The sequence below is a fragment of the Poecilia latipinna genome, unplaced genomic scaffold (genome assembly GCF_001443285.1).
Source record: "Poecilia latipinna isolate Pla-1442-1.1 unplaced genomic scaffold, P_latipinna-1.0 Scaffold2389, whole genome shotgun sequence".
Taxonomy (NCBI): domain Eukaryota; kingdom Metazoa; phylum Chordata; class Actinopteri; order Cyprinodontiformes; family Poeciliidae; genus Poecilia; species Poecilia latipinna.
Genome location: NW_015115005.1, coordinates 27904 through 44438, shown reverse-complemented (window position 1 = coordinate 44438; position 16535 = coordinate 27904). Strand labels below are relative to the sequence as shown.

At 49.3% G+C, this 16535-nt stretch overlaps 1 protein-coding gene across 12 annotated transcripts in view; it reads right to left on the bottom strand.

The window, feature by feature from the left end:
• Nucleotides 1-15524, bottom strand: part of LOC106937609 (histone-lysine N-methyltransferase 2C) — a 50962-nt gene extending 35438 nt beyond the window's left edge. For 7 of the 12 annotated variants that reach the window (XM_015019194.1, XM_015019201.1, XM_015019195.1 and 4 more), the window contains exons 1-17: nucleotides 15058-15524; nucleotides 12614-12811; nucleotides 10993-11075; nucleotides 10112-10817; nucleotides 9195-9374; nucleotides 9081-9103; nucleotides 8849-8938; nucleotides 8675-8784; nucleotides 8337-8487; nucleotides 8086-8257; nucleotides 7849-7963; nucleotides 7613-7776; nucleotides 3385-7436; nucleotides 3175-3315; nucleotides 2437-2990; nucleotides 2257-2367; nucleotides 1718-1840 (exon numbers count right to left, since the gene is read on the bottom strand). In XM_015019194.1, the coding sequence (XP_014874680.1) occupies nucleotides 1718-1840; nucleotides 2257-2367; nucleotides 2437-2990; nucleotides 3175-3315; nucleotides 3385-7436; nucleotides 7613-7776; nucleotides 7849-7963; nucleotides 8086-8257; nucleotides 8337-8487; nucleotides 8675-8784; nucleotides 8849-8938; nucleotides 9081-9103; nucleotides 9195-9374; nucleotides 10112-10817; nucleotides 10993-11075; nucleotides 12614-12810 (6972 nt within the window). In that variant the 5' untranslated portion in view covers nucleotide 12811; nucleotides 15058-15524. The remainder of the gene's footprint in view (nucleotides 1-1717; nucleotides 1841-2256; nucleotides 2368-2436; nucleotides 2991-3174; nucleotides 3316-3384; nucleotides 7437-7612; nucleotides 7777-7848; nucleotides 7964-8085; nucleotides 8258-8336; nucleotides 8488-8674; nucleotides 8785-8848; nucleotides 8939-9080; nucleotides 9104-9194; nucleotides 9375-10111; nucleotides 10818-10992; nucleotides 11076-12613; nucleotides 12812-15057) is intronic. The other 5 variants (XM_015019200.1, XM_015019198.1, XM_015019196.1 and 2 more) reach the window with 5 other exon arrangements.
• Between the last annotated feature and the right edge of the window lie 1011 nt (nucleotides 15525-16535).

Here is a 16535-nt window from a genome sequence, read left to right as displayed (position 1 = left end):
CAAACACACAAAAAATGTGTGGCGCCATATTTTACAAGTCAGCATGCATGAAAATGAAGGTTTGCGTGAATATACGCACACTTTTTCTCTGGTGTGAAAATGTGCAGCAGCCACACAAACTTTATCTATGAACAATAATAAACTACAAAGAGTCAAAACTCACATAAATCCACTGAAACCTAATTCAGTTATTTAGACCAGGAAGCATCAAACCTGATGATTTTATGATTTTAATATTTTAGTGTTTAAACGATGAAACTGAACCACATTTATCCTCAGACAGTAAGCTAACACTCACACAATAAAGAAAAGAAACTAAAGGAAGGTAAAACTTCACTCTGACGTGAATAATAACTTCCTCAGTTTGTCTCATGAAGCTGTAACTCATCGTCTGAAAGCATCTGAGGCTCATTTCATTCTGACTGGAGAGAAAACAGGCTGATCAGCAGATGGATCCACCAGGTTCGGTTCTGATCAGGAGACGATCAGGTCCATCAGCAGCTGATCCAGGTGAGCCGCTACCTGAGGAGCTTTGGCTCTGATGGAGAACATCTGAGGGATTCAGAGGAGGATTGATCACAGATCAGATCCATCTGATGGTCGATCAGCGTTTAGATTCATCCTGGAGCTCTGAGCAGAACTTAGAGCGGTACCAGCGGTACCGGTACCGGTCCAGCTGCAGCCGTCCTCCAGTGGAGCCGCCCGCTTTGTGAAAGCGCCTTATGGACAGAAAGCATCTCTACTCTGTGAATGCAGCTCCTGCTGCTGATTCCTGTCTGCAGAGCAAACGTCCACATTCAGAGCCTCTCTGGTCTGTAATCCGACCCGGATTCTCTGCCGCTGCAGCAGGTCTGACCCGGACAGCTTTAGTTTATTCTTTTATTTGGATTTTTCTTTCTTCAAAATGTATTATTTTTATCTTTGTGAGGTGACCTTATGTGACCTGAAAACACCTTCTAAATAAAATGTATAATATTTTATTTATTTGTGCATGGAGCAGTATAAATATTACAAATACTATTCTGCTACAAACAGGACATTGCCATGGTTACTACTTCCTGTGGTGGCAGACTTCCTGGTATTTATACTAATTTACATTAAGACGTATTCATGGAGGCGGCAGGCGGAGCAGCAGCTGCTCTGTTTCTCCTAAATTGGGATTTATAAAGGAAAGGTGCGCAGGCTTTATACATCCAGATTTTTTTGTGCGCCGCACTTTTCTACATTTGTCCGTACGCCTAGTGGCCTCCATACAAAAAGGAGTGCACATAAAACTGCACACTCTTTTATGCATGAGGCCCCTGGAACTGGGTGGCTAACCGGATCCAGACCCGTTTAAACTCAGGTAAAAAGAAAATATTTAAAGTCCAAAAATTTAAATCCAAGACAAAAATGATAAAGCAATCATAAGCCGGAGTGAAACTGGTTTACAGTCCTGATTTAAGAGAACCAGCAGGTTTTGAACATCTCAGGTTTTCAGGCCGTTTGTTCTAGCGAAGCCGAATGTTTGGTTGTGAACCAGAACCGGTACCAGAACCAGAAAGAAGCTGGACCAGAAGAACTGCCATGTACAGCTGGAGGCGGGCTCAGCTGGAGCAGCAAGCTTCTGATTGGTTCAATTTAAATCCTCACTCTCAGCCTCAGGCCGGTCAACTGCTGCTGCTGGAACCAACTGCCTGACAACCTGAAGCCATCATGTCTGGGTACGCTTATTTACCACTTTCATGCTCCACAGAGGAGAGTCTGGTGGGCGGGGCTTAGGGCTCCAACCTCCCTCCCCCGTGGAATCCTGGGAGGATGAGGGAGGGCTCGGCGCCCTGCGGCTGCTGCACCACGAACCCTGAGTCATGCAGAGGGGCCAGGTAGGAGGGCAAGAGTGAAAGGAAGAGTGGAGGGGGACAAAATGCAGCAACATAAATGCAACAGCCACAAACAGAAAACTGCCTTGTCAAGATGTGAGACGCTACCATGACAACGACATGCAACTCTGCTCAAACATTCAGAAAGTTTAAATAGCGACATGCTAAACGGCTGCAGCCACAAAGAAGCAGCATGCACCAGATCGGAGACTCCGGCCTGATGGGCGAGAGGCCCAACAGGGAAGAGGCTCCGGCCCGACGGGGAGGAGGATCTTGCCCGACAGGAGAGAGGCCTGACGGGTGGGATGCTCCAGCCCACCGGGCGAGGCTCTGGGTCTCCAACCAGAGGCTCTGATGCTCCACGAGCTTCTGAGCGAGGCTGCTGATCGGATCGGACCTGTGGTACCTGCCGGGACCGCGCCCTGCCAGGGGAGAACTTCCTCTTGGAGATGGCGGGCTTTCCCATGCCAATCTTTGGGGTCAGTAGGAACACGGCAGTGGGCGGAGCCTAGGGACATGAAGTGAGATCAGCCAGTGGAGACTGCAGGAGATGTTAGTAGCCCTGCCGGAGTCTTACCTGGGAAGGGGGCGAAGTCTCTATGGAGGATGGAGGAGTTGGTGGAGTCAGAGGTGGAGGAGTGACCGGGGTCCGGGCAGGTGAGGTCTCGGGAGACGCCTCTGTGGAAAACGGAGACTGCCGTAGACGGATGGACAGGTCGTCTGAGGGGTGGGACCAGGAAGGGAGGGTCCTTAGGCTCCGCCACTTTCCTCTGCGGGAGGTGGGAGGTGTGGCTGAGGTCATCAGCTCCATCACTTCCATGTCCAAGGATTGGTCCAGATCCAGAAAGGGGCCATCTGAGGTCTCCTCCCCATCTGGTCCCGCCTCCTCATCTCTGATTGGCTGGTGTCTCTCTGTCGTCCCCATCTCCTGCTTCTCTGAAGGCTCGCAGTGGGACTGTTGTCCATCTTTGGTTGATTCTGTTGCCATAGCAACAAGTTTATTCAGGCTCTGTGATTGGCTGTACTCTTCCTCCACATTCCTCCTCTCAGTCAATGGAGGACGGTCTCCTCTAGGGTCCGTGGCCTGAGAGCGAGGACAGGAGGACAGGGAGACTGATGGAAAGGAGGGGCCTACAGAAACAAAAACCAGAACCAATTAGAACTCAACCCTTGACCGACCTGTCAGAACCCAGAAACACTGTAGGTGAGACAGCACAACCCAAATTTGACCATAGGAACTGATCTGGACAATTGGAACCAGTGTAAACCAGTCTTGTCCGCTGGAGATAGATGTCAGCACAACTTCGGTTCTCACCTGAAGGACAGACCGGACCCAGTGTTGGGCTACTCTCATCTTCATCTCCTTGTGCCTCAGTCTTCTCAGCAGGATCATCCTCATCTTCTGGACTCTCCATCGCCGCTTCTCCTTGCTCTTCCTCAGCGATCCTCTGTTCTGCTGCAGGAACACCACCAGTTTACAAAACAGTCTGATGTCCCATCAGAGTGGACTCTCCATGATACTCACCTCCAGCAGGTCCACAACCATGTCCAGAACTAGGCCGTTCAGGGATAAGGCTAAAGTTCACACCAGAACCACCACAATCAAGATTAGGCTCAGAGCAAGCTACTGGCTGAACATGGTTACCTGGATCAAGATTGAACAGTAGCTGTCCAGGACCAGGACCAAAATCAGAACCAGACTCTGGAGGCAATGAACCAATGGTACTTGTGTCAGAACTTGGCTTCAGTTGCACAGGACCTGGTCTGGGGCCAGCATGAGGACTTTCTGAACCCACTGCCCCAAGGACAGAACATTCTTGTGACGTTCTGACAAAGCTAACTGGAGTCTGAAGCGTTGAAGTCAATACTTCAGATGGAGGGCTAACCTGTGGGTGGACAGAGCCTGAAGGACTGGCAAGGCTTTGAGTAGATTGAGCAGGGTCACCAGGTCTCTGGGACCCTTCATTGGGTTCTGCTGTTTGGACAGCACCAGCATCCAGAACAGAGTAAGAGGGAACAGTAGCACTTTGGATGGGAGGATCAACAGCCCGAACCCAATTTGACAGAGAGCCCAGGCTGTAGGGAGCTTGACAAAGGTTGGGACTGGTTCCAGGGTTGGACGTGGGTCTGTGGGGCACCGTCCCATCCACAGCTGGACTCTGAAGTGGGCTAACGGGTGTTTGTACTATACAAACAGTATTAGCTAGACCAGCATAACTAGTCCTTGGAGAGACACCATTTGTGGGAATACTGGTCAGAGTGTTGGCAAAAGAACTGCTAGCTGACAGAGTATGGGTAGAAGATGTCATTGTAGAGCTGTGGACTTGTGTGGGACCAAAGTCAAAAAGGGCCTCAGTGTGGAGCAGTCTATCCGGATGGAGCTCTATATCCTTACCCTGACCAGAAATGGAGTCACCAGGTTGAGCCAGTTGTGCTTCAATTAATGATGGAGACTCTGGGCCATCTTGTTGTGTTGTGGACCTCGCTGGTATGAGACCAGCTGACTGTGGTGTGTGGTGAGTCTCTATTGGCAAGACTTTGAGACAGAAGGCAGGGTTTGTAGGCATTGTAGGCACTGGCTCAGCTTGTTTGGAACTATCACTTGTGCATGGTGACAGACTTTTGTAAGGACTCTGGTTTACACAAGGTGAGTAAGTTAGGCTACTGTGTTCAAGAGAAGTGCTACTATTATCAAGGCTTTCTGGCATCTGTAGGGCAGGGATGTGAGGCCGGTAGCTCTCAGCAGATTGCACTGTAGAGGAGTCATGGGTGAACTCTATACCTTCCAGATTCAGTCCACCAGAGTCAATACTTTGCCTGACCATCTTGTAGTGAGCTGGACTTGCAGGTTGTGAAGAACTGTGGGGTCTAGGATTCCCCAGGAGAGAGTGAGGGCTACAAGGAGCTGAATAGGATCCAAGTGCCATCTTGGTAGATGTACCAGATATCTGTGGTGATTTAGGGTTCAGACTACAGAAATTCTGTGGAAGGTCTGAGCCAGTGATTGCGTGGTCCAGTGTTCTGGGAGTTTGCGGGTAAGATGTACTAGTTTCCAATTTATGGTTGGGCTGGGAGTTCATGATGCTTACTGGACTGCATGGTCTCTGTAGCGGTGCCTCAGGTGCCAGATGGTATCCTTGTTGAAACCTGGTAGGACTCAGCCCTGATGTACTCAGACTCTGTGGCTGAGGGTTGTTAACCAGATGTTCCTGCAGAGATCGAGTACCTAGTTGGTCCTCTGTGAAGTCTGGTTCAGAAGAAGGAGAGTTCAAACTAAGCTTAGAAGAACTCTGCAGAACCTTTACGAGGGAACTTTTGGTTGGACTAGGACAAGAAGACACTGGACCAAACTCAAATCCTGTTGGACTAGCCTGACACTGAGGAGGCCTTTCAGGTTCAAGTTGGTGTGGCAGGGCACTTTCCTGGTTTTCTGACTGAAAGTGTGGTGATGAGGAAGGTGACTGTTGGTCAATGGAAGCAGGGTGAGATAATGTTGAGCTCAACATACAATGTGCTGTCCTGAAGCTGTCCTGGTGATCTCCATCACTACTTTCTTGGAGAAGTGGTAGTTCAGCAGAACTTGGATGGATCTCTTTAAGCAACAAAGCTGCCACTTCTGAGAAGTTTCCGAGGTTTAATTCAGGACAGTCTTCTGTCCTTTCAAGAGATGGTGGATGATCTTGTTTGAGATTTTTAGGAGATGTAACAAGACTTTGGAGATCGGCCTCTGGATATGGAACCAAACCTTCACCCAAGTTCTTCAGAGGATGTTCTTGAATCTGGCAAGTTTCCCCAGGAGACGGAGCAGAACCTTTTAGTAATGGTTCTGGACTTGTATACATGTGGCTAAGGGGTGGATCAGATTGATCGGTGCCTTCTGGAGCTGGAAAAGGAGTTTCATATTTCTCACCAGGAGACTCCACAGATGGTTGCTGAGACTTTAGGGGAGACATTGGAGGAATCTGCTGATCAGAAGAAAGCAGCAGACTTTGATGGGTTGTCTGTAGAGAGGGTGACAAAGTCTCTTTTAAAGATGGTCCCTGGTTGTTTTTAGTCTCCACTGAAGAAGCCTGCTGGACCTGACCAGTAACCTCCTCATCTGCTGATGGAACAAGGTTTCTATGGGGTTGAGTCTTCTTTAGAGATGGTAGAAGACTCTTATGGGTCTCTTCTAGAGACGATGCATCATTTTTATCAGGATCTTGTACAAGGCATAAGGGACTTTGGTGGCTCTGCTCTGGAGATGATCCAAGATTTGGATGGCTGTCCTCTAGAATTGGTGTAGGAAGTGTAGTAGAAGTCTGAGGAAAATCATCTGCTGGTACTGCAACACTCCGATGGGCCTCCTGTTGAGGTACTGAAGGGCTCTGATACAGGATGAGTGGAAGATGAATTAGGACAATGCTTGAGTTCTCTACTACATGATTCTTAAGGGGCTCCTCTATAGTGGAGGAAGGACTTTCTGCCATCTTTAGAGAAAATTCACCAGAGACTTCAGCTTCTTCTGGTAAGAGTTGATTGATCCCTGCTGGAAGGGCTGCAGAACTCTGATAGGTCCCCTCATAACTCTGATGTACCACTGGAGGTGATACAGAATTCTGATGGGTCTCGGTTGAGGGTGTTGATGATGGACTCTGATGGGTCTCACCAGGAGTTCTTACAGAACTCTCATGGATCATGGCTGGAGCTGTTGATGGACTCTCATGGATCTCTAATGAAGATGATGCAGGAATCTGAAGGGTCTCACTTGGAGGCATAGTAGGAACCTTATGCGTCTCCTCTGGAGGTGTTGATGGACTCTGATGGGTCTCGGAAGAAGGTGAAGCAGTACTCAGAGTCTCAACAAGAACCTTATGGGTCTCGGCTGGAGGGGACGTAGGACTCCGCTGGGGCTCGGCTGGAGGGGACGCAGGGCTGCGGTGGGGCTCGGTTGGAGGGGACGCAGGGCTGCGGTGGGGCTCAGCTGGAGGGGACGCAGGGATGCAGTTTGGCTCGGCTGGAGGGGACGCAGGGATGCAGTTTGGCTCGGCTGGAGGGGACGCAGGGCTGCGGTGGGGATCGGCTGCAGCTTGCTCCAGACTCTGAATGAAGGCGGATGGTGATATGACAGGTGGTTTGTATTTTGTGAGAGTCGGTGACAACAACAGGTCAGTCTGCTCCGGTGATGATGTGTGCCTCTGATCTCCTGTAGGTGGAGATGGACTTCTTTCAAGGACTTCTAGCGACACTGCAACACCATCCTTCCGATACGATGGAGATCGTGGAGGAATGAGTTTGAGGTCCTTCTGAGACGTTCCAGGAATGCTTTCACTTGTTACAGAACTTATTGGGTGGTCTGCAGAAGTGGTTGTGGAACTAGGTTGAAGCTCTGATAAGTTCAGATTCTGCAGAGGACTAGGTGGTAGCTCCAGGCAGATGAGCTGGCCTGGATCAGGAGCAGCAGGTGGACTAAGTGCCAGAGAGGTGTCAGAGGGTGGGGCTAGCTGCTGTTCCAAAGGGCTGCAGGAGGAGCAGAGGTAGAGGTCAGACTCTGCTGTGCGTTCCCCAGCCTGGTCCGAACACTCCGCATGAACAGACCTGAAGCACAGAGAACATCAAACACTCAAAGGACTGAGGAAGGAAAGTAAAACACATTTCAGTCACATGCTGTTGAAGAGCTGCAAGACCTGATAGTTGTTCGTTTACCATCTTCACTGAAGGAAATTGAAAGCTGGCTTCTAGTCAGAGGATAACCCCCCTCTAAACACGTTTACCTGTAGCAGCTGCTGCAGGTCAGACTGTCCTGTGGCGAGGCAAAGTCAACAGCACAGTAACAGAGAGGACAGGGCAGGGCAGGGTCACATGACTCGCACAAAAACTGATGATTGGCCCACTGACCCGATGATCTCACACCACATCGGCGACATACTCTGCAGTTCTGGAGAAAAAAGGCACGTTGAGTTCAGAAGCAACACACCTGGGCAGTTGTACCCAAAAGAGATTTTCTGACCTTGCAGGTCCAAGCGCTGTTGGATGTGCCGTCCAGAGGAGGAGAGAGGCAGTGTGTGTGGTAGGCCTTATCACAGCGCTGACACACCAGCAGCAGGCCTTCGTCGCCCCGTAACCTGACACACACACACAGAGAGCTGGTCAGGACCGACAGGATGACCTCTGACCTGCTGAACCTGAGTCCAACCAACAGTGGTGCTCCACAGTCAGGTACTAGTTCAGTCAGAAGCTCTGTCACCTGCAGCTGCGACACACCCTGCAGGCGGGACACTGCCACCCGGACCGGACCAGAGGGGATGGGGTGAGAGCTGGCTCCAGGCAGCTGCCATGGTAACAGCTACCGCAGCAACAGCACATCAACAAGTTGCTGGATTCGGTTCCGCCCAAACATGACAAACACCTCGAGGAGCCTGTGTAGACAGAGGTTAGTATGTTTCCATGGCAACAGAGGGGCGAAGTGGGAGGAGGCAGAGTTCTGTGTTCCCCCACCTGGACGGGCGTGTGTCGGGCACAGCGTAAGCCTTCGGGTCCAGTCCTGATGAGCGCCAGCGGCAGCAGCACAGGGAAAGTGGTAGCTCCGCCCACATCCCGTCTCCTGGCAACGTAGTGAAGCACCCAGGCGTTGGCAGAACCCACATACCTGGACAAATGAGACAGGGGGCGGGGCTTATTAATTTGACTGATGGGTTCCAGAGTTCAACTGGATCTGAGCCAAGAGCCCGTTCAGCATCAGAGTTTCTGAAGACCTGAAAACACCTGGACACCCAGGCAGAAGGCTGTGCTCTTCATCCATCAACCCCCCAGACAATTTCTGGTCAGAAACTCACCTGGCTGCTTCCTGAGTCGATGGCTTTGTCCACAAAGAGCAACGACTGGCCATCGCCATGCCGCACACCTTCTGACCAGGCGGCACACTGCAGGTGAGCACAGCACTGACCTGCACACAGAGCCAGGTAAGCACATGTATACGGAGGAAGAGAAGGAAAAGGAGGAAGGGTTACCTGTGGGGTCAAACAGTGATTGGACGTTGATGTCGTGTGGAAGGCCGATGGGTCCGAGCTGCCGCATGAACTCTGAAGAAGATTCATCTTCTGAAACACAGAGGGACCGTGACTGACCTGCAGCCCATCACCAGGTGATCACCTGATGGTGGATCACTGGGTGATCTCCAGGTGATCACCCGGAAATCTAACATCAGGTGATCACCTGGAGATCAGGTGCACCAGTACTCACCACACAGTGCTGGGCTGCTGCACCTGACAACAAACAGATCAGCTGGTCAGCCTCATCTTTTCAAACCAACAGTTTCTTCCTCTCTATCTCTGAACAGGAAGTGAGGTCACATACGTGGGCGGGGCCCTGTCTCCACGGTAGCAGTGGTCATGGCAGTCATCGACACGATCAGAGGAGGTGCGGCGGTTCAGGATGTGGAGCGGGATGTAGCCTGGCGTTGGACCAAACACCACAAGGCGACCCTGGCCCAGAGGAGGCTGGTCGCCGCGGTAACAGAAGGCACATTGCTTCAGCCTGCAGGAGGACAGGTGAATAGGACAGGTGAACCCTAACTCAGGCGGGTCCTGTGTGACCACAGATTCACAGATTCAGCGACTTCAAATGATCCAGAACGCAGCAGCACGGCTTCTTACAGGAACCAGGAAGCATGACCATATAAGGCCAACTATGGCATCTTTACACTGGCTGCCCGTCTTTTATCGAATAGATTTTAAGATTCTTTTGTTAACTTATAAAGTTTTAAATGGGTTAGCCCCCCTTATCTTCGGGACCTTTTAAATTTCCAGTCTGTGTCCAGAACTTTACGATCAAATAATCAGTTATTACTGACAGTTCCTTGGATTTGACTTAAGAGGAAAGGAAATCGAGCTTTTTCTGTTGCTGCTCCTGTTTTATGGAGTTACTTACCTTTCCAGATTAGATCTGCCCACAGCCTGGATCATTTTAAATCACTTCTTAAAACTCATTTTTACTCTTTGGCATTTAATTGATGTATTGTTTTGTGCTCTGTTTTGTCATTTGTGTTGTCGTTCTTGTACAGCACTTTGGTGCAGTTTTATACCCGTTTTAAAGTGCTATATAAATAAATTTGACATTGCCCATGGCAACAGGTCATCTAATTATGCTTAGCCCAGGGAATATTTGCTCTGAAACCATTCAGAAGGTTCTCCACAGCTCTCCCAACATGACAAGCCAATCAGTAGCAGCGGAGGCCTGAGGAGGAGTGTTTCCATGGGAACACCCAGACTCACCGTTTCTTGGCATGTCCCAGGGTTGGGGCGGGTGAGCCCCCTGATTCCTCTGATGGGGAGTGCTGGAACAGGGGGGAAAGGGAGCTCTCATCCTCATCCTCCAGGCAAAGGGACACCGAAGGACTGGAGTGGGGACTCAGGTCTGGATTCTGCTGCACCGGATTGACACCACAGCCCTCCTTGGTGTCCATGGAAACCCTACTGGGACAGCTGCTCTCCGTAGGGGTGGGGCTGTGGGTAGGTTCCACCGGTTCTGGGGCGCAGACCTGAGCATCCTCCACAGGGACGTATTGCGATAACAGGTCAACAGTAACAGGACCAGTTCTGGTTCTGTCTTCCTCCTCAGAAACAGGGGCTGGTTTTGAGCTGCACTTTGGGACTCTGGGATCAGGAGCTGGTTCAGGACAGGCACTGAGCCCAACCTGGCTCAGTTCAAGGTCTGGATCAGGGTTTTTCTGGGACTTCTGCCTGGAGATGGACCTCCGGGACCCCACAAGCTTCTTAGGCCCCATGGGCTCCTTGGCCTCTGGTGGCTCCAGCAGCTTCGTGGGCTCCTTGGCCTCCCGCGGTCCCTTGAGCTCTGGTGGTTTCAGGGACTCCTTGGGCTCCAGCAGTTGATTGTGCTCCTTGGGTTCCATGGGCTCCTTAGCCTCTGAGGGCTCCTGGGGCTCCTGCGATCCCTTGGCCTCCGAGGGCTCCTTGGGCTCTGTGGAGATCAAACAGAGGATTCATTGGAGAGTGCAAAATTCAGAAGAAGCTCGGTGATGTCAGAGAGCAGCTAAGTTTGAGTCAATCAGAAAATGAAGCTGAGTTTTTTGTAGGACCTCCTGAGAACTAATGAGTTCCTGTGGGCGGAGCTCTGATTTGTCATTAAGGCCCACCTGTCTTCTTCTGGAGTCGCCTCTTCTCTGTAGTCCCCGTGCTTTCTTCACCCTCTACCTGGGCTCTTCCTCGGCTTCGCCCCCTGCAGGAACACAAGCCAACAGGAATTGTTGATATTTATGCAATTGCTGCTGGAAACCTGGTTCTACTCTCATTCAGAAACACTTCAAGAACATGAGCAGAATGACATCACAGTCTGTGTATGGTAGGAAGTAAACCCAGGAGCTAAGTCCACTGCTCACCCCGATGCCCATTTTACCATCATGCCCCTTACCACTTCCTCCTGACATTCTAACCACAAACATACTTTTAGGTACAGTCGTATATCTGTGAGGACCCTAGGTGTTAGTACCTTGCTTAAAGCCAGACTAAACAGACCCAGACCGGACTAAGTTAAGCCTGCTCAGTTTGCACCCTAGTTCAGCCTGAAAAACATCAGAGGTATTGTTGCTTAGACATCAATACCTGAATAGCAGCAATAACTGATCAGACGATACGGATGGCTTGATTCAGTGCTAAATTATTTATTCCGTTTTCTATCTCCTTTCCCACCTCGTTCACTAGAGTAACTCCACAACATCGCACAATCTTCTCTAAGAATTTCTTTCCCATTTCTCATCCAGCCCAGCATCCCTGATGTATTAGTTGGCAGTGCAGTGGCTCTCTATAGGATTTACCAGAGATGCAGATAAAATTAACCTTCCAGGTGGGCTTCTGAAATTGTAGCAGTGGGGACTCCATGGCCAGCGTCTGATTTCTGCTCTCTAGGCAGAGTCTGCTATCGTCTGTTATCATGTGCTCCCTGCCTAGTGGCCATTCCCTGGATGACATCCAGTAATGTTCGTATCCTGCCTATACTACACTCCTCTCCATTCCGATGTCCGCTCCATGGATGAAGTGACGTCCACTAACATCTGTTCACTGACCAGCATTCTCTGCGCTCCTAGGCTAATATTCGCTCGCTGTCTAATGTCTGCTCCGTGACGAGGGACTGCAAACTGGAAAACATCTACTAATGTCCGTTCTCTAGCTAACATTTGCCAACTGTTAACACCTACTTCCTCGTGGTGCTGGTACTAGAGCAAGTTCATGGTCTAGGGGGCTCTCGCTCAGCCAAATTCAAGTGAAACAGAGAGTACATTTCAAATGAACCCGGGGCGGAAAGATATCAACACCCTTTGAATCAAATGAATATTATCTCATACCATATGTTGTGAATACATAGTCCAAACATAGACCAGTTTCTGTTTAGAGAACAGAACCGGACCCGAGACCAAACTAATCCCAGTACCAATCAGGTGTTTCCATTTGACAATGGTGGAGGGTTTCCCAAGAAGTTGTCCCAGGGCAAGACACTTCACCCGCCTTGCCTCCTGGTCAGAGGGCACAGTGGTGCTGGTGTGTGGCAGCCATGGCTCCGTCAGTGTGACCCAACACTGACGGAGTTGGGTCACACTCCCAACAGCTGTGGCAATTGTCCCGGAGCTTGCCACCATTAATGTGTGAATGTGTGTGTGAATGATTGAATATAGTATGAATATACTCTTTGGGTCCTCTGGGCATGATAAAGAACTATACAAGTACAGGCCATTTACCATGCATCATTAGTGGTGTACTTACTTCTTCTTGGATTTGGGTGAAGGAGGAGCAGGAGGCGCTGGGCGGCCGTGGTTCCCATCCTTCCGAGGCCGCCCGCGGGGTCGCTTCTCAGTGGCAGAGCTAGTGGCTGCAGCTTTGGCCAGCTGAGCGCTGCGTCCAGCCCGCGTGAGGGGATGGGGGGGTCCTCTGTCCCGAGGCTCCCGAGCCTCAGAGGGCATTCTAGGTACAAGCAGACAGACGAGGGTTAAAGTTTTCTGTTACCATACATGACTCCACCCTGACCACAAGAAGACGCCACACTAAGCTTGTGAGATAAGGAGTCTGGCAGCAGAAATGGTTCACACCAACACATCTAACTGAAGATCAAATATCTGCAGGTGTCAGCTGGTAGCAACCAACCTAGCAGAGGTGGGATTTTTGTAGAATCACACGACTAATGTTTTTTTCCTATTATTTTACCATTTTAGTTCAGAAAATTTCTGTGTCTTGTATGTTTATTTCTATATGATTTCATCTCTTTTAGTTGGACAACTGTCAGTCATCATCCATCTGTTAATCAACGTCCATCCATAAATCCATTAATCTATCTTTTCAACCACTGTCCATCAGCAGATGGAGCAACTGGGATGCTAGCTGGGTTTCCATTATAAATGTGCACAAATCTATGTTCAGCTAATGTAGAAAAATAAAATTGTCCTGCTCCATTGTGTCCATTAAATAAGAAATCCACTGAAAATCACGCGTGAATAAGCTTGTTCACACCATAAGTTCTCAAAAATCATGGCAGAAATGGATAGACGTAATTATAAACTAATACTTCAGCCATGGCGCTCATCATCCATCAGTCAATCAGAGGAGAGGTCTGCATCTTATTCAGGTGGTGGAGCAACAAGCCCCGCCTACTCAGGAGCCGCTATGTATGTTGCGTTTTTGGGGAAATAGTAGTCAGTGGTTTAACAGACTCAACGTGTTGGATTGATCAACTTTACATGAACTGATGCTGTGAGAGCTCTACTGAAGAAAGCTGGGCATCATCCCAGAAGGTCAGAATGACAAAAGTACTGGGTACAAACTGATGATGCGATTAATTGCAGTTTTACAATATACACCCATTTAATATGTTTGAAAAACTACCTCATACTAGCGCAAATTTTTTTTATTGAAAAATGGGTGTTTTTTGATACTACAGTGTTTAAATTAGGTAAATTTATTGTTGCTATTCCAAGTGCAATTTTATGGGCAGCGGAAGCGCAGCCAATGATGAGCTGCAGATAAAGGAAAGTCTGGGAGGGTTCTGTTGTGGTGGAGAACCTTTGATTACCCTAATCCAGATCACCAACCCAACATCTGCTACTGGTTGGACCTGATGGGTCCCATCAGCTGAGGTTTGCTGTATTCTTTGAGTCAAGTCTGCTGGATGTCAGGAGCTGCACTAGATAGGTCTTTTTAGTCGTTTTTTTTTTCTTCTTCTCAATTTCCAGTTGTTCGTTGTGTTTTGATCAGTTTTGGTTTGTTTTTCTGCAGCTCTTTGAAGTTTTTTGATCTTCTGGCTTTTTTCATTTCTCCTATCAAGAACCAGAAATGCTCCTGGTTCTTGATAGGAGAACCAGGAGCCACTCCAGGTGGATCATCTGCACATTCTGCTATACTCTATACAGACAACAAGCAGTGGACCAGAACCATCAAATATGTCTTAGACCTCCAACTATTCCAGCAGAAGAGCCGTCTAGAATCACTGGAGGAACCCTGCCTCAGAACCTGAGTGCTGGACCTGAACACCAAGGAACCTCAGAACCACCACTGGACTACAGCCAATCCATCAGAACCACAAAGATTCTACCCCGGAACTCAAGTCTACAGTACCTGACCAATCTTAGATCCAAGGTTGGACCCTTAGAGAACTTAAAATCAACCATGTACATTCTGAACCAACATCAGAACCATGTAGAACGATACCAGAACCTTTACCTGAGTGAGCAATGGACCCTTCAGAACCAGGGTCCATTGCGCATCTGATGAGATACGCAGCTCATCAGATGCGTATCTCCATCTGATGAGCTGGTACCTATCAGAGGTCAGGGAGGCCCTTTCGGACAGGTAAGTCCAGGTCAGGTGAGCCATAACTGTGTACCAACCAACTAGTTCCATGCTAACACACCTAACTGTCAGAGAACTAGAGCCGGCTAACAGCAGCCGGCTTTGGGAGACCGGTAGGCGGCCTCCCACACCGCATCAGCCTGTTAAGCCTGCCTGGATGCCCGGACTCAAGCTGCAAATGACAGTCGGTGTAGCCGTTAGCAGGTAGCCTCCCCGTTCACTTCACCGTTAGCATTAGCATTAGCTCCTCGGCTGTCTGTCGCGCGGTGCAGGCTACTGACAGCAGGGCAGGGAGCGCAGACAGCCGGCCTTGGCCCCCGGTTCGGGGTGAATTAGCAGCGGAAGGAGGACCGAGACAGACTGCTTACTGATTTGACGCGGTTCTCCTTTTCCTCTCCAGTTTTCAGTCAACTTAGAGCGACGTGATCAGCACCGAACTTTTGCGACAGAAAACATCTGCTTCTGGTGTCTGTCGTACAGAGCTGCTCCGTGGAAACATTCCCGTGAGCTGTGGAAGGAAAAACACGCAGTTTGGACGCAGATAATCAGTGAGAAATCAAACTTGAAGTGGTCGCTCCGTCATGGAGGCCATGTTTGGGAGCGACCGAAGCACCGCCTGTCAGCCCCAGCAGGAGAAGTAGATCCCAGAAAACCTGTCCTACAGCTCCAGCAGGTGGCCGCTCCGTCCTGGAACCAGCGCCGGGATGAAGGCAGCCTTCCAACAGACTGTGGCCCAGCAGAGTGTCCGTATGGCCCAGCTCTCTGTCATAACCGCCTGGTTTGTTTGTGTTGTGTAAAAAGTGTGTGTGACCCCGCGGAGGGATCTGTTGGAGGGTTGCTCTTGTTATGCGGCTGCTGTCATCAGACCAGGGAAACCTGGACCGGATCGGAAGCGGGGGGGATCAGGACTCCAGTTGCACGTGCAGTAAACACAACACCGGAACTGGACAGATCCGTCCAGAAGGAACGTTCTACGTCATTCGGTTCAGTTCTAGTTCCAACTGACTGGGTTCAGGTCCGGTACTGAAGGCTGGATATGGTCCTGTTAGATGTTGAACCAGGCAGTTTTATTAACATGACACATTTTCAGCAACAAGGAAATCAGAGTTCCACCTAATTAGACAGAAAATTTAACTATCAGTTGCAAAGTAGGGTGGCAGGTTGAAAAACAGACTACTAACCAGGTACTAACCAGCTAGTTCACAGCCCTAGCCTGGTTATTACCTGGATACCTGGCTAATTATTGGCCTATTTCGAAGCTGCCTTTTCTTTCTAAGGTTTTAGAAAAAATTGTGTACTGTCAACTGAAACAGTTTTTAGATGACAATGGCATTCTGGAGGTTTTTCAGTCAGGTTTTAAAACTCTTCATAGCACAGAATCTGCTTTAATAAGAGTTTTTAATGACATCCTTCTTGCATGTGATTCTGGTAATTATGTTGTTCTGATTTTACTTGACCTAACTGCTGCCTTTGGTACAGTAGACCACCACATTTTAATATCGCTATTACACCACGTTGTAGGTATTGGTGGCAATGTTCTTAAATGGTTCAGGTCTTACCTGGAGGACAGAACATTTTCAGTGAATATTAGTGACTCTGAATCATCTGCTGCTTCAATACCTTATGGTGTCCCGCAGGGCTCAATTCTGGGCCCACTGCTTTTCTCTCTTTATTCACTGCCTCTGGGTTCTGTCCTCAGGAAACATGGGATTTCTTTTCAATGTTATGCTGACGATTGCCAGATTTATTTGCCCCTGAAGCAGAAGGATGTCCATTCCATCAAACATCTCCTGGCATGTCTAGGTGACATTAAAGCTTGGTTGGCCTTGAACTTTTTAAATTTAAT